The sequence below is a fragment of the Heloderma suspectum genome, chromosome 4 (assembly GCF_057233095.1).
Source record: "Heloderma suspectum isolate Gila_16-S chromosome 4, 16-S_ref, whole genome shotgun sequence".
NCBI lineage: Eukaryota > Metazoa > Chordata > Lepidosauria > Squamata > Helodermatidae > Heloderma > Heloderma suspectum.
The window spans coordinates 86617933-86641620 of record NC_139461.1 but is presented as its reverse complement, the minus strand read 5'-3'; the positions used below and the strand labels follow the sequence as shown (position 1 = coordinate 86641620).

General features: G+C 41.2%; 1 protein-coding gene across 6 annotated transcripts; it reads left to right on the top strand.

Annotated features, from left to right (window-relative positions):
• The first annotated feature begins 15 nt into the window (after nucleotides 1-15).
• On the top strand, nucleotides 16-23667 carry MPPE1 (metallophosphoesterase 1). Of its 6 annotated transcripts, XR_014790154.1 has the most exons (12): nucleotides 255-344; nucleotides 3183-3563; nucleotides 3664-3702; nucleotides 8183-8291; nucleotides 9945-10048; nucleotides 11686-11766; nucleotides 12972-13080; nucleotides 14483-14554; nucleotides 14664-14786; nucleotides 19062-19114; nucleotides 20158-20298; nucleotides 21584-22047. XR_014790154.1 is itself a non-coding variant. In XM_084849865.1 (11 exons), exons 2-11 carry the CDS (start codon nucleotides 3289-3291, stop codon nucleotides 21764-21766), a joined length of 1236 nt encoding a protein of 411 aa, XP_084705991.1. In that variant the 5' UTR covers nucleotides 47-344; nucleotides 3183-3288; the 3' UTR covers nucleotides 21767-23667. The 6 variants fall into 6 exon arrangements, 5 of the variants coding, with proteins under 5 accessions (XP_084705993.1, XP_084705991.1, XP_084705992.1 ...); XM_084849865.1 differs by lacking the exon at nucleotides 19062-19114 and having other exon boundaries at nucleotides 47-344; nucleotides 21584-23667; XM_084849867.1 differs by lacking the exons at nucleotides 3664-3702; nucleotides 19062-19114; nucleotides 20158-20298; nucleotides 21584-22047 and adding exons at nucleotides 15012-15096; nucleotides 15201-16128 and having other exon boundaries at nucleotides 16-344.
• The last annotated feature ends 21 nt before the right edge of the window (nucleotides 23668-23688 follow it).

The following is a 23688-nucleotide window of genomic DNA, read 5'->3' as shown; positions in this document are numbered from 1 at the left end:
CGCCTCAACGGGGCCAATGAGCGGCGCGCAGAGCCACCCGCCCAGCGAGGCCCCTGCGCTGTTCAGCCGGCGGCCAGGCGTTCGTAGCTTCCGGGACGCCAAGCCGAGGCTTCTGTTGCTCCACGAAGAGCGGGCGGGGGAGGGGAGCGTTGCAGACGTGCAGCAGAGACACGTGCAAACTAGGCGGCTTCTTCCTCTTGGCCTCCCGAGGCGCGCGCTTTTCTTCCGGGGACGCCTTGGCGTGGCTCGCCAGTTAACTCGTTGCTGCGCGCTTGGAAGGCGCCGGGGGGCTCCTTCGCGCGGGGCTCCTCGCTCTGCTTTGGGCGCCTCTTTCCTCCCCGCGGGTGAGTAGCAGCACCTCTTCGGGGGTGGTGTGGAGGAGGGAGGCGGCTTATGAAGGAAAAGAGGTTTGCCTTCCGCCTTTTCTAAATACTTTCCCTTCTGCAGAAGAAAGTTGGCCGAAGCTTCTTGAGGTCTTTAAACAAAACAAAGCGAACCCCTCTTCCAAGTCTGCAGCAAGAAATGGCCTGGCCATTCGTTGCGGTGCCCCTTTTTGGTCCTTCTGAAAAGCTCCCCCCCCCCCCGGGCGGGGGAATATTGGACGCTCCATAGGAGGTGGGGTCGCTTTCTTTGGGATAGCTCTTGGGGCATTCTGCGAGTGTGTTGGACCCGTCTGGTGCCACTACTTCAAGTACTTAGGCATGGCTGCACACTAAGACGCATCGGATGATGCTTTCAAGCAGGCCAAAGTTGTATTTGTAGGTATCCTTGACTATCCGTTAAGTAAAAAGACAAAACAAGCAAAGAAACGAATCCCCAAAACGACTGTAGCAAAATGCCTTTATTAAGGCCAATTAAAAGTCACGAAGTAGTGAGCAAGCTTTTCAGATCAGCAGAACTCTTCTGTAGGCTGGACCTTCCAAACACACAAAGCGGGATGGGGAGGGAAAAGATGTTGCTGGTTAAGATGAATTGCAGTTGGGTGACTGCAAATTAGGAGGTTTGTTCTTCATGCCCAGCAACATCTTTGCTGCTGTCTTTCCTTTTTTTTTTTTTTTGCCCCGGCTTGTGGGGGGAGGGAATGGAACATCACCTTGAAGAAGAATTCTGATGAACTGAGAAGCTTGCCCTCTGCCTCGTGACATTTTGGTTTCTCCTAAAGAAGGTGCCATGCCACTGTTGATTTAGGATAATCGTTATAGAGAGCTTTCAAATGTTCAAACCGCTTCACGTATAAGTGTTTTTCACTAATTCTTACAACAGTCCTGTAAGGTAAATCCCTATTATCATTCCCATTCAGTAGTGCAGTTTGATAATTCTGGACTCTGGACTTAATGGTCCTATGTCCCCCCAACCCCCCCCCCCTTTAGATGATGCTTCACTTGCTTCAGAATGCTCATTCTACTGAATGGGGCCCTTGCCATTTGCCTCTCAAACTCATTACTGTGTTCATAGCAGAGAGATAATTTGAACTGGGGGCTCATTAGAACATGGCGCTCTTAGTTAAGAAAATGTCTTGTCTAGTGATATTTTCTAGCTGATCTTGCCTAGTATTTTGTGATGGCTGAAAGAAAAGTAGACATTTCTTGGAGGTGACTTTCTGGGGTAGGGAGGTTGGTTATAATGCTGACCACTTTAGTACATTTGGGGTGGGTTTGCATGTCACGCTAAGCCACCCTGCAAATAAGCCATGGTAGAAAAAACGAACAGTATACACCTGACAAATGATCGGGCTTGTTCTCCCCTCTTTCCCCTTCAGTCCTCCAGCTGGCTCTGGCATGTATCCCAGGGGATTTTGCAGTAAAAAATGTCTTGTCTCCCCCTTCCTGCCCTGATTGCTACACCTTTTCGTTCCCTGGCTTTTTATTTTTTCGGTGCTTCAAAAATGCATGATTGGGGTTGTGTTTTTAAAAATTATTATTGTCAGTCTTTCGCAAGTACACTCTTCAAAGCTGTCAAAGGAAGCCTGGAAATGGAGTAGGTACCATACAAGGAAATTCACAAGATGAGGTTGCTTATGGGGCCCGATTCACTCTGTCCCATGCAGCTGCCTTCTCAGGGTTTTCCCCCCACAGTAGTTGTAGCAGTAAGTGCTCTGAAAAGGAGCCATGAAAAGGGTGGGGGGAGTAAATATCTCCCATTTCTGGAGTAGCTGATGAGTTGGGGAAGTGTTGAAAAGGTGGGGGACACTGAGAAGTGTCAGTCCAACACTTAAAAGCAAGAGGATCACATTGCCAATGGGGAGATATTGCTCCCCCCCTTTTGCTGCACTGACATCTTTGGCCCCTCCCCGCTGGCCATTTTCAGTGCTTCTAAATTGCAGCACTGGGTCCCTCCTTTCTCTTAGTATTATTTCTCTCCTGGTCCTTTGGAACGGTACACAAATTAGCGGATATGCAACCTCGTCTTTTCAGTTTCCCTGTAGGTTACCTACTCCACTTTGGTGCTCCCTTTGACATCTGAAACATACAAGGAAGTTGATCAGACAAGGCCACGTATTGGACAGCCATAAGTGCGCACTTGTGAAAGACCGACAATAATAATAATAAAAATTATGACCCCAACTGCGCAGTTTTGAGGAACTGAAAAAAAAAGCTTCTGGGCAAAGAGTGACAGTTCTTTCAAAGTGCCATTTGGCATTGGTGGAAGGGCAGTCACTGGAGAGATCACGAAAAGTGAGTGGCATGGACTTTTTTGCCCCTCTTGGTCTTGCCGAGTGGCTCTGTAGTCAGTTGCCACAACCCACAATAAAATTAGGTTCTCGGTGTGGCTTGTTTCGGAAAAATAAGCCATCCCGCAGAAAACACTCCAGATGACATGACAGCCCATCATGGCTGGCTGCTCGCCCATGGTGAATTGTCTTGTCGTGTGAACCCTATCTTTAAGTGTTTTGACGGGGTTCACTGATTTTTAAAAACCAGAAAATGTTAAAAGCACTATAAACACATGGGTATTCCTCACATGATTTCTTATATTTATACATTAAATACAAGTTGGATTTTGCCTTTTACAATAAGTCGGCTTTCTTATTCAGTGACTTTGTTGTCTCAGTTCAGTACTATAGAACTTCTAAAGTACTTTATTCTGTTATTGAATTTGGGTATATGTGAGACATGACTGAACATTCAAAACCTGTATTCAAAACATACTCTGTAAAATACTATATTTTATGTCTCCTGCAGGGGTCCTGGCTGGCATGAAGAACTATTTGAAACACATGCTTGACTAGGCCTGAATAGGTGGATATTCGTACCATCTATGGGGAGAAAGAGCTGTCTGTAGGCTGAAATGGCATTTCTATGCTTTAGCATGGTGAACAGTTTATCTTGGAGGAAAAGAGGCATTTTTGCCCTTAAACTTTTGTGTTTTACTATTTTTGTCTTGATTGTCTGTGAATTTTTAATTTATTATGTAGTTATAATTCAGTGTCATTGGCCCCAGTTGAAAATTCAGACTCCAGGGGTTAGTGAACAGACATCAGATTCTGTCTTGAAAGCTATGTTTTTAGCAGATACTCATTTGCTTGGTGAAATCAATGGACACTGGTTGGACAAGCTAAGGAGGTAAGAATTAAACATCAATAACATGCTGCAATTGATTGTAAATATATAACTACCAGTCAGCCTATTATGTGCCTAAAAACAAGCTGTTTATTTATTACAGTTATTTATATCCTGCTGTTCAGAATAAAGATCCTTTCAAGTAAGGTAATAGTAAATTAATAAAAAGCACCTTGAATAATATTAAAAGTAACGCATAAGGATCTGTCCCAGAGGGTTGTTGAGGTTCAGAGACGTGGGGGAAGGGAGGGAGAGTCCAGCTGGCGCTTGCCGGACTCTCTCCTGGAATCCTTCCCACAGGGCCATTAGTGGTAATGTAGAATAAATGCAGCTGGAGCAGGGGCCAGAGGTGATCTTTGCCTGCCCCCCCCTTTCTGGGACCCACAGAGCACTGCTAAAGAACCTGCTAAAAGCCTATATGTTGATTGAGCATCTGCTTTGTAATCCATTAATTTAAATTTAATTGGAATATTGCCAAAACCTCCATATAGGTGCCTTTCTGAAGATGTTGGATGTGATTATTATTTTTTATAATGTAATAAGCAAACTTATTGTGGCCACTTACTGTTTGAAGGAACAAACATTTTTAGTAATTTCTTGTTCATTCCATATTACTGTAACATATCAGAACCAAAATAGCCTAACCCCCCTGTGGCAATTCCACATGCGCGATATGTAAATAGTAAAGGTTTGTATATATGTACGGTGGCTAGCATGCATCTGGAATGATTGACAGGTGAGTGTGGGGCGGGGTTTGGCAGAGTGGGGGCAAGAATGACAGGTTGGCAAGTGGAAGAAAGGGGGAGTGGCTGAGCGAGAATGGAATGCAGTGTGATTGATGAGCGCTTGTGCAGAAAAGCTGGGGTGATTGCTTCTAGAGAGTCAGATAAGTCTGGGAGTAAGACAGATTAGGAACAGCTAGATAAGTCTGAGGTTAGATTGGGAGATAAGAGTGAGAACATCTAGTGAGATAGTCTGTGGGTTAGAGAGTGTGTCAGATAGTGTGAGAGAGGGTGTGAGAGGTTGTTCAAAACTAAAGAACTAAAAGAACTAAAAGCAAGAGTTATATTGTGCAGTTTGTAGTGCTGCCTTATTTTAATTATCATTCCTGATATCCTTTCCTCATCCCAACCCAGTTCCTATTTCCAATCCTGTTGTACCAAATAAACTGTCTTTGTTTTCAATTTTAAAAGACACTTTCCTTTTTAGTTATTAAGAAAGGTTTCGTGGAATAACCCCCACGCGCTGGCTGCTTGGTCTGTGCTACCAAAAAGAAAGAAAGCAGCTCAAACAGGGTTATTGGTGGCAGCAGTTGAGAGAGTGGGGAAGCATCACATTACACAAACAGGGTTGTGGGTGAGAGCCTGAAGGTGGCAGTGTGAGGAGAGACACTGACTAAAGTACCTGACCTGGTGATGAGAAGCAGGATTGTGAGGTGGTCAGAAAGGCCTCCCCCCACATTCTGAAATATTTTGAATGAGTTTAATACTATACATGAGTGTGTGTGTGTACACACAAATATAATATTGGAATTCCATTATTGCAGTCTGTCATCAAGTTATAGCTATATTAAATTGGCCTTATAATACAAAAGTTGAAAACAAAGAATGGAAAATCCCCCAATAACAAAAAAATGCCCTTTATTCGTAGTCCCATCAATTAAAATTGGCCCCTACTGAAAACTGTTTACATGTAAGTTTTACTAATAATATGTTGATGTTGGGTCTTTGTATGTGTGGAAAACTTGGTGTGTGTGGTTTATTTGGTCTCATCCGACTTGAGTTGAGGAGAATAAAACAGTGGACCAGATCACACATCACGCTAAGCCACTATGGGTTAATTAACCTGTGGGGCTTAGTGGTGTGGGCGGGCGGCCATTTTGATTGTTCAAGCCGTGACTGCAGCTTATTGTGTCATGCAAAGCCGGTGAGGGTGGGTTGTTGGCATGGTTAACAAACCATCCACAACTCATGGGCTGTTTTAGGGTTGTGGGCGGTTTGTTAACTACATCAACAACCCACCCCTGCTGGGTTTGCACAACACAGCAAGCCGTAGTTGCGGCTTGAACATTCCAAAGCTGCCTGGCATCGTCATGCACTGCAATTCACTGTGGCAGGTGGGCCACAGTGGTATGTGGTGATTGTGCAAACCAGATCAATATCTAGAGGGTTAAGTACTTACATGTTTGATTAATGTATCTTTTGGTGAATTCAGCCAGCTAGTCATCTAGTCAGGTGGAGGGGCAGCAATATTCTGACTGTTGCTAGGCTAAAGGACTCCCCTTGAGAGTTTATATAAATAGGTTATATTTATGTGGTGAATTAGAGGAGGGGTCATGACTGTGGATGTAGCCAGATTTGACAGATCATTATGTTCTCTACTGGAGATTGCGCATTATACGCTACAACTTGAGGTCTGTCGTTGTTCAGCATTCCACTTCCAGATGTGAATTTGTACAGGGGAAGTTTGTAAAAGCAGTGCAAGCTTTGGCTGATTGATTGGGCTACATACTTCAATCAGAAAAGTCTTGGGACACAAATTTAAATAGCACAATTTTAGCCAGTGGGTTTAAAAATAACTTATGCTGAAATAAAGGTTCAGACTCACATCTAGAGAAAGCGTAGTTGAAATGTATTCAAATTTATTTTTTATTGTAAAATGTCAGCAAAAGAAAAGAAAGAAAAAAATTGTGGCTATATAGGGTAGTATCCAACAGTGACATTTGGCAAACTCAAATAGCACTAGTGGAGCTCCACTGAATCTTTCCCTTGCCCAAGCGGTTGCCCATTTCCATGCTTGTGCAACTGGCTGTGCAAGCAGTTGTGCAACTGGTTGCATGACATGTTGTGCAATGGGTGCAAGCAGTTGCGTAATTGGTTACACAAGCAGAATGTGCAACTGGTTCACAGTGGGTGCACAGTAGTTGCGCAACTGGTTGCACAACCCATGCAAGCAGTTGCACAATGGGAATGTACAACGGGTTGCATAAGAGTTATGCAAAACCACTTGTGCAAACGTAGCTAGTTGGATTCTTCTCTTGCGCATAGTTCAGACCCTAGTTTCCACTAGCTCAACATCATTTACACTGACAGAATGACACATTTGGATACTGCCCTCAGATTTGAATATTTTTTAATTAGTTTTTTATTGTGAGTCTTAACAAAACAGACCAAAAAAACCCCAAACCAAAAACAAACAAACATATTCTAAACTCCTCTGTTTCAAATATACAATATTCTAGCGAGAGGGAAAAAAGAGAGAAATAATAGGTTGCATGTAAGTGTCAGTAAAAGCACACCAGATATCCAAATATAAGTCCATTTATAAGTCCAAGTTACACCGATATACCAGTCTTTCAAATGTTGCTAGCATTGCTAAGTCTTCAATCTATTGCATTATAGGTGGTGAGCTTTTATCATTCCAGTATCATAGTATCAGTCCTTTAGCAACCAAAAGGTTGATTTGATTTGAATATATCAATTTCAGTGCATACATATGAAGCGTGTGTGTGTGTATATATATGAAAATACAGTTCCTGTGAACTATACATAAACTTCAACAAAAGCAGCCCTAAATATCCAAATAAGTATCCATTCACAGGTGGTGTCTATACACCACCCATTAAAGCGTTGTAAGGTCTTCAATCCATTGCATTATAAGAGGTGAGTGTTTCTCTTTCCGGTGTTACAATATCAGTCTTTTCAGTGTCAGAAGGGCATGGAGAATCCATTTGTGCTAATCATGCATTAACTTCCAGGAAGCAGGTAGATAATTTAAAACAGCATGTAACTCAGTAAATAATAAGGCTTGTTCCAATACAAAATTTGTATTTTGTATTGGAACCTTCAGAATCCTTTTGTTTTAAAGATTCTGCTTGTTGTATGACTATATAAAATCCAGTTCTCTTGGTTATGCTGTGCTTTGTAGGACAGCAGCATGAATCACGCCTGAAGGCCGGAATGGAATCCTGGTAGGAATCCTGTAGGAGAGGAGGCTGTATTTTAATGTGCTTGAAGTACAGAGATGTATTGGCTCACTTCTAGTTTTGGAGTTATTTATTTGACTTGTCCCCTGCATTTCTATCAAGAAAATGGCACAGAAGACTGCTGGCAGTCATAGATAAATAGAACCTTGATTAAAACAATAATAAAACAAATATATTAAAAGCACAACAATAAATTGTAAATAAAAACGGCATCCAACCCAGGAGACCAGCTTACATGCCAAAGGCCTGCTTGAATAAAAATGGCTTTGCTGTCAGCAGAAGGACAGCAGAGAGGGAGCCAACCTAGCTTCCAGACCTCTCTTGCATTGCAACCAAACATGCCTCTGAAGGTGGCAGTACTGAAAGAAAGGAGTCTCCCAACAAAACCTGGTCAGGCTCATACGGGAGAATGCAGTCTTTCAGGTAGCCTGGTCCCAAGCCATATAAAGCTTTAGTGGTCATAACCATCACTTTGAATTCCGCCCGGAAACAGACCATAAAAAGTATTACTAAGTAATGTAAAAGAAGCAGCCAGTTCTTTGTACATTGGCATCCCTTTCCTTTTGGCTCAGGCTTGGGAAGCACTTTGTAATATTAATAGGAATATGTTGGTCTTGCACCTTTTTTCTTCCCTTAGAGAATGGCAAATGGAGAGAGCCTTCCAAACTGCTCTCTGGCTTCTGCAGCCAGAAATAGTTTTTATCCTTGGTGATGTCTTTGATGAAGGAAAGTGGAGCTCTTCCCAGGTTAGTATTGTGTGAAATGCCAAAGTGTTCTTGAAGCAAAATAGGGTTTTATTGAACTTGTGCACAACAGACCGAGGCTATGAAATTAATAACGTTCTTTTAAAGCTTCCTTTCATAGTAGCCCTTACTAACCAGCATCCTAACCCATAACACTGTTAAGCTAAAGTACTTGAAGATCTCTGAAGTCATTGGGCCAAATGTACCTTAAATACTAACATTTCATCTTTACTAGGTAGTGCATCGAACTGTGTAATTCTTACAGATAGATTTGACAAGTAATATGTTCCAGGTAGTTGCTGTAGCACTTACAGCAGGTTTCTCTTAGCACGGATAAGCTCAGGTACTGGAGCCCTGATCTGTGTTCTGCCACCAGTTCCTATTGCTCAGTTTAAGAGGAAAGGAGATATCAATAGGAGGCTAGTAGTGTGGCTAGTAGTCCTGATGGCTATGTGCTGCCTCCAGTACCAGAGGCAGTGAGCTTACATGCACCAGTTGCTGGGGAGCATGGGTGGGAGGGTGCTGTTGCGCTCATGCCCTGCTTGTGGGTTCCCGGTCGACAGCTGGTTGGCCACTGTGTGAACAGAATGCTGGACTAGATGGACCCTTGGTCTGACCCAGCAGGGTTCTTCCTTTGAGTTCACCAACTGGCATTAGGCTACCCTTGAATTAGGCACCAAGATTTCTTTATAGCTAAGAACAGTGTGGACAACTCTTATCAGGGGTTCTATGGAAAGATATCTACATCAGTTTTTTTTAAATCACCAATGTAAAACTAGGTGAATGTGCTGGATAGATTATTTTTGTGTGTTTAAAGCCAGATTTCCATTCATCATATTCTTCGGAGACCTGAACCAGTGTATGTGGAATAGGGCAAGCTGAAAACATATTGAACAAGTCATATGACTGATTCAACATGCACAAAATCAGGAAAAATCAATTTATGCTGACTTAAGCAGTTGTTAATGGTTGTGCGTCAGATGCGTCAGCAGCCCAGAGTGGGAAACAGCAGAATAATCCTGACTCCTGCTGGGTTAAAAGAAGTGTAATGCTACATGTGGATCAATGCTACTGAGATACTAATTATTGTAAAGAAAATTTACAGAAACGTCCGGTGTTTGTGCTCCTGTATGACTTGGTTCAGATGGCACGACAGCCCACTGTGGGTTAATTAACCCTTGGGGTGTCTGCCATTATGTTTACATTATGTTGTTTAACTCTCAAATAACCCCTGCCGACTGGGTTCACACGACGAGCCACAGCTATCCCCAGCTGGGGCTTGCAGATTCATTATGGCAGCCAGCATGCGCCACAGCTCCATGTGGGTAAATTCCTGGTATCTTCCAGATGTTTTGGAGTATCCCCGTTAATCTCTGACCGTTGGTCATGCTGGCTGGGGTTAATGGGAGTTATATTCTGGAGGCCACCAGGTTGCCTACCCCTGTTCTAAATTCTCTCCATAATTTTACTTGCAATATTAATATTGTACAAGTAGCTCTTCTTAACCAGTCAATAGTAATGACTCTTAGCATTTGACTGTCAGTGATAATTAGCAGAGATATGGAACAAACAGTAATATCTATTGAAAGTGATAAAATTTAATAGCCATTTAAAGTGAATTATACAGTGTTAGAACCTTTATACATTTTCCTGCAGGCCTGGACAGATGATGTCAGACGCTATCTGAAAATGTTTAGGCATCCAGCCCAAACTGAGATAATGGTTATTGTTGGCAACCATGACATTGGCTTTCATTATGAGTGAGTATCTTTTAAAAAACAGGATCAGTGCAAAGCTGAGAATTGTCAGAATGAGAGTAAGTGTCCAGATTCCACAGTAAAACGAAAACCTGTAATATATTGAACTAGGAGGAGGGGAGAGGGAAGGATATTCTCTGGCAAATGCAGGTGATGTATGCGGCTTTTGACCCTTTTCCCGCCATCTTAAAATATAAGCAGCGAGCTTGGGAAAGCCTTGTCCCAGTTTCAGTGCTATCATGCTTCAGTATTCTGGAAGAAATAAGTGTACCATTTTGCCCTATCAGATGCTTGAGGTCAAGTGCTTAGACACCTGTGCCATGTAGCCATTGTGGGTTACAGCTGTGCTGTCATTTTATCACCAGTTTTGTGGCAAGAGTGCTTTCTAGAGTACCCTGAAAATCTGCCACCTTCCTCTTATTATATTTTCCACATCTGTTGCAAGCAATTGTTGCCTTTTAACAGTGCTCTTTGTCTCCTTCACTGTGGTCCTAGTCAATTAGGGATCATGTTGTGAATGTGATGATGTCATAGAGCTCCATAAAGAATAGCTACATAGTGACATCGGCAAGCTCTGACCCACTTCTATGCAGTGCGTATCCAAAAGTGCATCTGGAGAGATGCTCTGTGTTTTGATGTTCTGCAGTGGTTTCATTGCTATAATGTGACAAAACGGGAAGCATCAGCCTGGTTGCTGAGGTGATTGGGACTTACTCAGTTTCCTGCCCCTTTCAGGTACCCTGAAAAATTCTTTAAAATGAGGGAAAGAACCTTTTGATGGGTGTGAAAACGTTTCCAAAATTTGACATCCTTTATTGTGGACATGTTTTTATTTCTGAAAATTTATATATTGCTTTTCATTTAAAACCCCCTAATAAATATCAGAGCTGTTCACAAAATAAAAACCTAACAAAATGCAGTAGAACCAATCAATAAAACAGTATTAAAATTGTTACATATCCCATTTAATTGGCAATGCTAGTGGTCAGGAAGATGCCTGAGCAACAGGTATGTCTTTAGTTGTTGGATAAAACATTCCACACTAGGAGCCCGCCTGGTCTTGATCAGGAGATCATTCGACCTGATGTGCACCACAATTGAAAAGGTTTCATTAGGGCTCCACTCAGTGAAAATATTCCTCCTTTGCTTGAAATATGATACATTAGCATCATTTCAGCGTGTGATCCTATGCAGCTGGCTGAGTTGTAAAGCCAAAGCCAGAGGTAGCCCAATTATGTTTAGTCTATACTAAAAGAATAGTCCTGTTGTTGTTGAGGGTTAAAATGCAGCCAAATGACCCAAAGTGCTTTGCTTGGTGAATTGACAGTGAAATAGCTTCCCCCCAAAAGTGGCATGAGGATTGCAGAATAGGTTTTTGTATTTCCAGCCAGCTTCTCACACCTGAGGTTTTCTTTTTTCTTTTTGGGCAGTTTTAATATTGAGCTTTCTTAAATTCTGTGGTCATGGAACCATAGACTGACTGTAAGGCTGGAAGAAACCCAGAAGTCATCAAGTCCAGCTCAACTGTGCCAAGTCAGTTCTCTTTATCTAATAATCTTTAATCCCTATTTAAGAGTCCTTACAAGCAGGTTGTACTAATTCTAAATTAAATGTAGTACTCTTTTTATTACTACACACAGAATGACTGCATTCAAACTGGAACGTTTTTCTAAAGCTTTCAACTTCACTTCAGAAAAGCTGGTAACTCGGAAAGGGGTAAAGTGAGTATGGCATATTGTTTACTGACACCTTGTAATATTTATTAACACCATGTATCTTGGCATTTACAGGAAGCTATCAGTTTTACAGTGATGGTATCCTATCCCACTGTAATTAAAACAATTAACTGGGAATATATTTCCTGATCTAAGGATCATATTCTGGCTATTCTGAGAAGGCTTTTTGTTTAATATATGCCTGCTACAAAGATAAGGACCACTGCTCATATTCCTTTTGTAGTTGTGATAACCTAATATCAAGTTTAAATTGAAGAACCGCTTAAGAACAACTTGTAGAAGCTATTTTGAGTTCTGTATATGGCATTTGTATCCTAACTAAATCTTTAGGCTGCAATCCTATGCACACTAATGTGGGAGTGAGTCCTATTGAACAGAGGTAAGCTCTACTTTAAGGCTCTCGGTGTTATGCAACACATTTTTATTCTGTGCCAAGTCACACACAGGACAGGGAATCATCCTTAGGGAGACACAGTCTAAGTTTTAAATTAGAGGGCCATATCTGAGAATGTGTGTATGTGTGTGTGTATATATATATATATATATATATATATATGTATATATGTGTGTGTGTGTGTGTGTGTGTGTGTGTGTGTGTGTATACTCACACCCTCTCTCTCTCCTATGACATTTTTTCCCTCTTCCAATGCATACGTGTCTTCTCCCATTTACCAGCTTGATTGGCACCTGTGCCAAGTAAAGAAGCTGAAACTAAAAAGAGGAAGGAATGTGACATTTCACCTTTTTACCATACTGAATGCATGCCCCCTAGGAGTAATTCCCATTTTACTTTCAGCATGTCCTTCCTTGTCCCTTTAGAAATCCTACAACTGCCTGATGAGACCCATGGAGATAGGACTGAGACCACATTGTTGCAGGGGATGAGATGGGAAGGAGAAGAAGCCCTGATTTGGCCCAGGGTTGCTCATTCCTGTTGTAAGCATATAAAATAATGTAGAATACTACTTTTTTGGACCCCTCAGAGCCTTTGAATTTGCTCCAGTAATTTTGGAAAATACTGCACTGCAATTGGAGTGCATATCAAAGAGCTCTGTCTGGATTGGATACAGTGCTTCTATCTTGTTGAGTTTTCTTTCTGGCTTTTATCATGGAATCTCTCTATACACACACACACACACACACACACACACACACTATAAATTACAGTCCTTTTCCTCTTCTACACTTAGTTTTGTTATGGTGAACAGTGTTGCTCTGGAGGGTGATGGCTGTATGATCTGCAGAACAGCGGAAGCAAAGCTCGTTGAACTCTCTCACAAACTCAACTGCTCATTGCAGGTAAGGATATCATTAGCTCATTAGGAAGGCTCTTCAGCCCTCTGAGGTGTTCAAAGAATCTTCCTAAACTGAGACTCTAGGTTGTGACTTTTCCTAGGAACTTCCTCATTCGTTTTCCAAATTATTACTGTGGAGTTCAGTTGGTTCAATGTGTACACAGAATTCTTATGTCTGTTAGGCATTTCCCTTCATATAAAGATGTTCTGCTTCCCTTAATGCTTGGAAAGCTGCTTCTTCCATTGAAGTGAATCTGAAATCACTGAATTGGAACATGTGTACAATAATGGTAGTTGCGAAGGTTGTTGTATCTGCCTTGGCCATTGAACTGTCATCCTACCTGGGCTTGAATCACCTCTCCCTATCTAGTGCTATATCAGTGTTTGAAATCAGTAATGGATGAGGGCCAATAAAAGATGAAGGTACTATTGGAGAGTGGTCTGTCTGACGTTGTGAGCGTGTCTCTTGCTGTTTCGGATAGGATTACATTCCCTCTGATGGATCAGCTTTGTTGTTGGTGTACTGCTATAACCAGTATTACCACTTGAGGCTCAAGTGGCCTCTGGTATGCAGTGCCTTCCAGCAGCTTAGGCTGGTATCCCCACTTGGTCCTCTCCTGGGTAGCGATAGCCTGACCAGAGTGATCTATGCCCTAGTAACCTTCAGATTTGGCTATTGCAATACACTGTACATAGGTCTGGCTTTGAAACTCCAGTTAGTACAAAGTGATGCTGCCAGGTTACTAAGTGACACCAGCTCTGTTGATCATATTTTGCCTGTGTTCTGGGCACAATTCAAAGTGCTGAATACTGATAAAGCCCAATGGTTTGGGACCTAGGTATTTGAGAGAGACTGCCTTCTACTGCCTGAACCTTGCGGTTATCCTCAGAAGTTCTTTTCTGTGTCCCTTACCATGTTAGGTGCATGGTTGACTAGAGAGATGGGGGCTTCTTAGTTGTAGCATCCCATTTGGGGATTGTCTTCTTCAGTGGTGCTTACCTGGCACCAACTCATTTCAGTGCCAAATGAAGACTTTTTATCTGTTTGCTGAATCTTATGATTTGTGTCTTCCTGCTACTTTCTGCTGTTTTATCTGTTATTGCTTTGTATATGTCTCTCTCGGTGTTACTACTCTGTTGTAAGACCGCCTGGAAGTCTTACTTCCAGCCCTTGGGGTTTTTCACAAGCAGCCATTCTTTATCTCCTGTGCATCTGCTGTCTCAGCCCTGAGTCAGCAGTTCCTTGTACATGGTAGGCATATCTTCTTTTAAAACTTCCAGGCTGGAGAGTAGGACATAGCCGTGGCTATTGCCTTGTCATGTCATTCTCTAGATCTAATCTTCCATTTGCTTCTCTATAAAGCAATACAGGATGTGAAAAAGAAATCTTTGATTTTTGTTGATAGGAACAAATGCAGTTCAAGAAAAGGTGCGGCGATATTGACAAGCTCCCAGCTTCAGTTCCAATTCTGTTACAGGTGCGTTGGGAGACCATGATAGAATGGGGCATCTTTGTATTTTATTTAGCATAAGTACATTAAGGACTTTATTAATGACCTGTTTGGTGCTCGTTTTTCAACTTTTCAGCATTATCCTCTTTATAGAAGAAGTGACTCAAAATGTACAGGAGAAGATTCTGCTCCTCTGGATAAAAAGGATGACCTCTTTAGAGAGAAGGTTGATGTGCTTTCTCAAGAAGCTTCCCAAAAGGTATGTTCAGTGTGTTCTAAGCAGATGCTTTATGTCTGTGCTTTCTGTCCTGATTCTTGGAGGTATACAAGCTACCTTCGCAAACAGTTGTTGATCCTATATATAACGGTAGTGGTATTTTATGCAAAGCAAGTCTATCTTCTTATTTTGTTGGCAAATTGTAGTTGTAATTATAATCAGCTGCTGCAGTTTATATTGTTCATGTATGAGTTTCTCACCAAACAGGGCAAAGAACTTCTAGGATGGCATATTTCCCAATCAGTCCCTCTTCACCCTTGTGCACTCAACACGTTTCTAAGGTGTTTCATAGGTTTGTGTGCTGCTCTTTTGCTACATTACATTTAGTAACTCTACCTTTGTGGAATCATTATCAAAAGGAAAATAGGAACTTACTGGAAATTTCCATTCTCACAGGTTTCAGAGTGAGCCATTCTTTACTTTTGGGAAGTCCCTCCTCTTGGTCAACAGACAGGGCTTTCAGCAAGAATGACATCAAGGGGAAGGGGTTTCTCCTCATCTCCCAAATGAATCCTGGAAGAAGGCCCCTTAGTCCTAATAAGTGAAAACAATATATATAGCTGCCTTGAGTGCCATTTTTCTTGGTAGAATGGCGGGGTACAAATTGAATAAATAAAAAAAATAAACACACACACACAAAAAATTCAGTAGTACAACTGCACTAAGATACACACTGAAGAAAAAGCAATAGTAGGAGATTCCACTGGGTTCAGGATATTTATGTTGGATGCTAATAAATTTACACATCCAAAAATAATGATCCAGAGCCATTGGCTCATGCTTCTGTCTCTGATTGCCAGATGTTTTCAGTCTCTAAATATGGGTGGGAACACTGCCCTCCACTGGAAGCTGTAGAACAGAAATGTATGGAAAGGTCAAATTTCCCTTTTCCCAATGGTTTCTTAGTGGGTCATTGTGAAGGTTTGAAGCCTACAGATGCAAAACAAAAAAAGGTCAAGCCTAGAGGCTTGGGTTTCTTTGTTGGGAGGTGGTATCCTTAAGAAGAGTAGTTCATTTCCCTAGTTAAGTTTCAGTTTCATTTCCCCAGTTAAGTTTCATTTCTTCAGATTTGAAACAGTATTTTCGGTTTTGAGGGAGGAGGCTATATAAAGAGAGCGAGAGAGCCTGTAAGAGCAGAGTCGGGGAGACCGGAGCCTGAAGAGGGAGCATGAAGAAGCAGCCTGAAAAAGTCTTAAGTACAGCTAGGGAACTTGCATTTTGCAACTTATTTTCTCTTAATGTCTTTTGTATCACATAGCTCTATTGTATAAATACCTGTAGTTGTAATTTGCTTGCTTTAATTTACCAGTAAACTCTTGTAGTTAAACCCTGTGTCTAGAGTGTCAATCACCCCACGCCTACAGCTTAAACCCCATGTTATTGAAAAGGGGAAGGTAAAAGAAGGAAGGTGGGATTCTTAAGGAGGGAAGAGATCCTTAAGGAGTTGCCCAGGGGGTCCAGGTCATAACTCTGTATGCTGCCTAGAGTATTTTGTATATATGTGGGTTATAAATTGAATGAATGATTGAATGAATGAATGAATGAATGAATGAATGAATAAATAAGGGGAACCCTGACAGTCAGTCTTTATGTTTGTGATGTAGAAAAGCAGTTCATCCCAAGTATGGGATTATATTTTCTCATGTGCTAGACACAACGTTTTGGAGGACACATCAGTCAAAGGATGCACCATCAGAAGGGGCAAATTTATCAATGTGGTAGTGCTTAATTAATGTATGGACCAATCTTGAGATTGCTGCCCTATACACTTAACTCAGCTGAAAGCCAAATTTCATAAACTGCAGAAGCAGCCAAACATCTCAAGGAATGAACTGTAATGTATTTTGGTAATGACTCTTGGACTGATAATTTATTTATTTATTATTAAATTTATTAATCGCCCATCTGGCTGGTCACCCAGCCACTCTGGGCGATGTACAACGTATAATAAAACAGTTTAAAACAATAAAATTCTACAATAAAAACATTTTCTAAAATACCCTAACCCATCCCAAATGCCTGCCTGAACAACAACATTTTTAATGCATGACGGACGCTCATTAAATCAGATAAATCAGACTAATGCAAAATCTTATCCAACTAGCCACTGTGGAGGTAGAAACCCGCACTCAAAGAAGGTGGCTCAACACTACGAACAAGATTCAGACTTTCTAAAACTTTGGCTCCTGGAAAAATAGAAATGGAGGATTCCCAACATCCATGTAGTGCCATTCTTTCTCCTTTTGGATGATAGGAATTTAGGCAGAGAGAAGGCAAGACAATCAGGCCTCAGGAACATGTTGATCTGGGAATAGATGCAGCATAGCTCGAAGATAGAAGGACCCCCTGAAAATGATACAATCTAGGTAGGGAAAGACTCACCCCTTGCAGGCCAAGCGGTGCCATAAACTGTACAAGAACTGACAAACTCCCTCACGGCTGACAGGAGATAACTGGAAGCTTCCTGTTTTGGAAACATTTGTGGAGACCACTTTCAAAGAATAAACGGATGCCAGTGATCTGAATCCTGGTATCAGCAAACTTTCACTCCAGGATGGAAAAACTTTGTAATCATTAATTCTTGTGTAGTGATCGAGCAACTTCTGGCTTAAGAAGCGTTGAATGTTGCCATGCTTAGGGGTCTTGTTAATTGACTACTGAATGCTACAGTGGCATTCCGGTGGTATTGTCTAGCTTCCACCAAAGGAGCGACAGTAGCTTCTACGAAGGAAACTACTGAAGACTAGAAACCTCTCATTGCACTTAACCTCAGTAGCCATCTTAAGTACCACAACAAGAGGGTGGTCCATCAAGAACCGAGGGTCCCTCCTCTAAATATTAACCCTTAGTGTGCCAACAATAATGTCTGTATATTCTTAGCAGATCTCTGTACTAGTGTTTGGCCCTTTCCACATTCCAGCCCTGTACTTCATGAGGGGAAGGGGGAGCTGCTAGCTCATGGGAGAGAAGACTGAGAGCAGCCATCTTTCTCCAATGTGCCCTCTCTGGCTTCCTGAAGCACTGAAGGAAAAAGGCAATCCAGAGCAATCACACTGCTGCTATAGTAATAATCCTGAGGTAAAAGAGACAGGAAAGCAGGAGAGGCCTCTTCTGGAGTATTACTTAACAGTACCATATCTGATCTCATGGCACCTGTGGGCTCTAGTTGCTGGGGGGATGCTATTTCATGACTGCTGAAGTGGCATGAGCTGATGAGCCAGGAGTGGAGTGTGTCCCTCCCCCCAACTGTGATTGAAGAGAGCAGTCACCATCGCTTACTTTCACCACAACACTCAAATCGGTGTCTGCCTATGGTGAGGAGCTGCAGGGTGCCATGGAGTATGGCCAACTGCTGAGCAGGAAAGGTCGCTGTGACCGAGCAACCGCTTTGCCTTGCTCCCAGCCCAAAGGTGCAGCAGAAAAGTAGTGTCTGCCAGTCTTCTGCTTTGGTGCCAGGTGCTTTTCCATTCTGCATGGGAAGTGGACAAGCCAAGTACAGGAAACTGTGCCAGGAGAAGGAAGCTTTGCTTCCTCAGGAACACTCTTCTCAGAGATGCTCTTTTCTTCAGGCTTTGGGGTCTGGGTGCAACCAAGCACAACCCAAGTCCCTGTCTGAAAGGGTGTCTTTCTCCCACAAAAGAAATCAGCTGTTGAAGTAAATTTCAGTATTGTAACAGCTTGGAGAATAGCTGGGCCAGAAACTTGCTAGTCAATCAGGGCTGGTGTGGGAGCTGAGGGAAAGCCTTTGGTGTCATACTTGCTGGGAGCCCTGTCTGTCAACCAAGCGGAGGTACTTCCCAAAAGTAAAGCCTGCCCCACCCAGAACTACTGGAGAAGTGCTGTTCTTCTGACGCAAAGCTATGCTGCAACAATATAGGAAGCCATATTCATGTAGATGTAGTTCCTGGTATATAACAGAACTGTGGTATCATACATGGTGATTTTTCTGCCATGTTTTTCATATTCATATGTAAAATGTTTGTATGAAGCACATTAAAAAACATCTAGGGTTTTCTCCATTGCGGCTGTTCTCATATTGCCCTGATAAGGCTAGATCTTGTATAATCCAGTGCATTAAAGACAGGTTTTCAAGATTCACGCACAGCAGCAAATAAGACGTGCTCTCCTTTAGCATTCATCTGGCTTCTGCCAACCCTCAAGCCAAATACTTCCAAATATTAAGGATCTCAAAGTATAGGAGGGTGTTTACTCTGGCACGTGTTAATGTGATACCCTCAACTCTCTTGGGAGATTTAGGGGGATACCTTATTCCAACAGACTGTCCTTGTGGCTCAGAAGAAATCAAAACAGTAAGCCATGTTCTTCATTTCTGTAATTTTTATCAAGTTCTCTTTGATGACTTAACGAACCCATTAATTGATTTGTATCCTGCAAGATTGTCCGAATACTATGTTCTTTTTCTTCTTTCTGATACAAAAGAGTTCTACAGAAATTGTAGCCAAATATTTGCTGAGAGCAGTGAGGAAGGATACTGTCTAAACTATTATTGAACTAGACTAATTTTTCTGCTTGCTTTATTTTTCTCTTTTTTATTGTACAAATAGAGATATTCAACTCATGTTTTAGGATTTTGCTTCTGTAAGTGAAGCAAAGGCTTTTATTTTTCCGTTTAGGTCTCATTTTGAAGTCTGTTGACTGGATCAATAAACTGATTGATTGATCCTATGTAGCCAAGCATATTGGGAGTCAAAAAAGCTGTGCAGGTCTACTCCGTGTCAGGTTGTGGGAGCAGTCCACGCACAGAGTCCTGCCTTGGCTAATCAAGAACGCCTTCCACCATCTCCCATGTGGTTGGGGGTACTCATGTATAGAGGATGCAAATTTGAGGCTGTGACTGGGTAGGGACTGCTAAGGGAGAGGTTGATGGGGACTTCCTAAGAAATTTTGGTGTTTTTTCCTTAACCATGGGTTTTAAACTTACCAGCTTGTGCTCAAGGAGATGAGAAAGAGAAGGCAAAGCCTGGGTTTGATAGTCTGTAGTGGTTCTCTGGGTCTTGTAACTGCATGTTGGTTGCTGGCCCCACAGTAGCTGGTTGATCTAGCCCTTGCCTCGAAGTCCAATAAACCTGGGTAGAGCTGAGTTTCCATCCCCGCTCCCTGTCAAAAGCTGTGCTAGGCAAAAAGCTTGGTATCAGTTGTGCTTCTGGTCCTTATGTATTAGAGCTGGGTTATTCCCTGTATTGATTGAATTGACAGTATAAAACCTGTAGTACCAGTGACGAAAATAATTAAAGGGGAAATTTGATAGCAAGGTAAAAATAACAAGTTATGTGGAAAAGTTTTCTTAAGTCAGGAAATTTAAATGTCTACAATGTTTTACTCTCTACTATAGTTGTTATGGTGGTTTCATCCTCGCTTGATTCTCAGTGGTCATACCCACAGTGCCTGTGAAGTGTTGCATAATGGGAAAATTCCAGAAATCAGTGTTCCATCATTCAGTTGGAGGAATAGAAACAATCCTAGTTTCATAATGGTAAATTTAAATAATTTTTATTTTCAGATAATTTTCATAATATAAATCAACATAGCAATCAGCTATTTTCTCAGACTGATGCTACCTGTAAAAAAGCAAAACAAAACAGCTCTTCCCATCCTCTCCAAAAGTACACTTAAGTTGAATACAAAGCACCCACTTTATAAAGCACATACTGGGGGACCCATCCAGCTTGTATAGTGCAAAGTATTTTTGTTGGTTTTACAACAGTTTGTAAATACAAGCTTATTTAGTATGTTTCTATAAAGAGGATACAGTGTAAACAATTTGACTGCAACAATCATCAGTAGTCTGCAACAAACAGTATTTAAGACTCGTTTTTGCTTGGCTGATTTTTCCACAAGACCATATCTTGGTTCTTTGTCTTTCAGAAGTGCAAGCTATCTCGTAGGGCAGCAAAGTTCTATTCAGATGAACCTAATTCACAGTTTGCTTACTTTGGGTATACTAGATTACAACTCTCAGTAGATTAACCAGGAACACAAGTTTCCCAGTTCTAAAACATATTTAAATACTTCAGTCTTCAAAAACCAGCTCTACCTAACTTTACTTTTTCAGCCTCTTGTGCATGGGGAAAGGCAAAGCAGTTACAGGTTTAGTTACAATTTTTAGTTCATAGATAAAAGTTCTTCCCCATTTAACAAGTAACATGATGTTAAACAATTCTGCTTGAAAGGCATCTTGTTTCCCTTTTTATTTCGTTCAAAGTGGTTACTTACCAAATAATCCAGTTAACTTCAGAATGTCGTATTTCCAGCATTCAGAAGTATAGATGATGATTGGCTAATTGCCTAATTACCTGCAACCCCTTCTCCCCTCAAATACTACAACCGTGTAACTAATCTGGTCACATCTGATGCTATCTCAAACACTTGGTCCCCCAAGCATATAGTAGCCATCATCCAACATAATTAAGCACCTTTAATCTCATTGATTTCAATGGTCTTAAAGGTGTTTAATTCTTAAAGGTGGCCAGTAGCTACTATATGGTCTGAGACAGTCATGGCTATAGGAAAAGCCTGCCCAGGTCCAGCCAAGTAGCAGCTGTTGTGCTCTTATTCAGGAACAGGGCTGTCCCAGGGCAGCTTAGTGCTTAACAGTGAAGTATCTAACAAAACTAGTTTCAAAGCTGTCTGAATCTTCTCCCCAGAACAGTTGAAAGCACTGATGCTGTAAGAACTAAGCTCGTCTACATTAATATAATTTGAAAACATACAACCGCATGTCCTCAGCCTTATAAAGTGTTGTTGTTTCCATTTCCCAGGGCAGCATAACGTCGACAGACTTCTCTCTCTACAAGTGCTTTCTTCCTTTTGAGAACACAGTTATTACTATCTACTGTACTGCAGGAGCTGTGCTTGTGGTCCTCATCCTAGCTCACTTTCAGCCTCTCATTTCCCCTTTTCATTTTGTTCAGCGTTTAATCACTAAGTATAAAGCACTATGAAGAGTCAGACACTTGTAATCAGTCACTGACACACCAAAGCTAAAGAACAGTCCATCAGACTACATTCATGCCAGCAAATGCGTACTTGAATTGCTAGCCCAAAGGCAGGTTGCCTTTACATACAGAAAGTCCTATACAGTTGATATGACTTTACTACACAGGATAAATTAACCAAATGCTTCATGCTGTACAAAAATATTGTATTCTACAATCAAATGAATCATTTTCTTGCTAAAGTTTTTGTATCAAATAAGTATATTAAAAGTTTGTAACTGTACACTATGTAAGTCCTACAAGCCTCCTATTGTGTCTGCACTAGTGTCCTATGCTGTTAGAGGCTCTGTCTTTCTAATTGGAAACAATTTTAAAGTGTTATTGCTGCGTGACCATCTGATGTGGTACTTTTTTCCTTGATGTCAGCAATACAAGATGTAGAGTTATTTTACAGTAAGATATTACAAAAACAAAAGGCTATTGGGAAGAAGTAACTTACTAGCCTTAGATGAGTCACTTGGTTAAAGTTAGACATAGTTTTCGATGGCAGTCATGTGACAGTCATCAAAACCCCTTGGTAGCAGGCTTGCAGAGTATTGGCAAACCAGGTAAATAACTGAGGACAAGACTTTTGCACTGTTGAAATAGCTGTGTGCAGTCTGGGTATTCCACAGACACATGTCTAGAAGTCTGGCTGAAATTCTTCCCTGGAATAAGATGTAAGCAGCTGCTGTTTTCCCCCCACATGGTTCATACAGAGTTATAATGGCGTGATGCACGTTGTATTAGCATTTTTCTAAAGGAGATGGTCCTGGCCAGAGAACTTCACACTCAGATCCTAAACACTTAAGGCCCATCCAGATCAATGGCATTTTTAAGTAATGTGTTTAGGAATAAAACTTAAGGAGGGGCACTAAGCTAAGCCACAGGAAGTCCTGAAGCTGAATTAATTTACTTAAATAAGTGTTTAGGTTATGGGTGAAGCAATGCAACATCGCACAACTGTAGGCAGTTATATTATAGGTTGGGCCCTTTGGCTGACTGACTTACAGGGTATAGTCCATGTTGCATTTGGGAAGAGATAAAATAGGACAGAATGACAGCTCCCCCATTCTCTTTTCTAACTGCTCCCGCCCAATTATATTTTCCCACTTTTGTCAGGCAACAATTTACATTTTTTCCTTTGTCTTTAGGGGAAGTAAGAATTTTTTCACTGGTATCTCCAATCACTTCCATGTAAGTGTCTTTCAAACATCCTGAGAATACGCATTACTTATTGTTAAAGTATGTCAAAGAAGCAGTTTCAAAGTGGTTTTTAAATGAGGTCTTAAAAGTTACAGTACCTAGGAAGATTACTAATGTGACCCCTCTGCAGAGTTATAACCACAACATGTCTGCCCAGTTACTAGGAAAAGTAGTCTGGGCTTATATAAATAACAAACATGCTATCCTTATTTAAAAACTGATTCACATTGTGTGGTTGAAAATATTTCAGAGTAATTTGTCTTTCAAATTAAAGCAAAGGACGAAGATAATGCAAGTGATAATTAATCTATGGAGTTATGTAGGCTAACACTTCTAAATTTGTTATTGCAACTACAAATTTTAAATGCTTGTACAGGTTATCTTGTACACAGGAAACTATGTACTCTGACATAACACCTATGTATAAAATATAAAGCAATCTTATAGTTACGGAGAAGGGCATGCCTTATTGCTACAGCAATTTTTGCTTTTATATTGTACTGTACCACAACTTATTTTGTGAATGTCATTTGCATAAATTATTCAAGTTTGAGAAATATTCACACATTGCAATTCTACAATATTTAAAATAAACCCATTTTCTAAGGTCTCTTTATTAAGAGAAATATAATGTCATCTTGTAATTCTCTTAGGCCAAACATAAGGGTTACACCTTCTTTCTT

What these genes read in the sequence shown, in the direction of transcription:
- MPPE1 (XM_084849865.1), top strand. Translation starts at nt 3,289, where the DNA reads ATGGCATTTCTATGCTTTAGCATGGTGAACAGTTTATCTTGGAGGAAA. An exon ending in GACATTGGCTTTCATTATGA is followed by an intron (nt 10,049 to 11,685) that starts GTGAGTATCTTT and finishes TACTACACACAG; the next exon opens with AATGACTGCATTCAAACTGG. An exon ending in GTAACTCGGAAAGGGGTAAA is followed by an intron (nt 11,767 to 12,971) that starts GTGAGTATGGCA and finishes TTCTACACTTAG; the next exon opens with TTTTGTTATGGTGAACAGTG.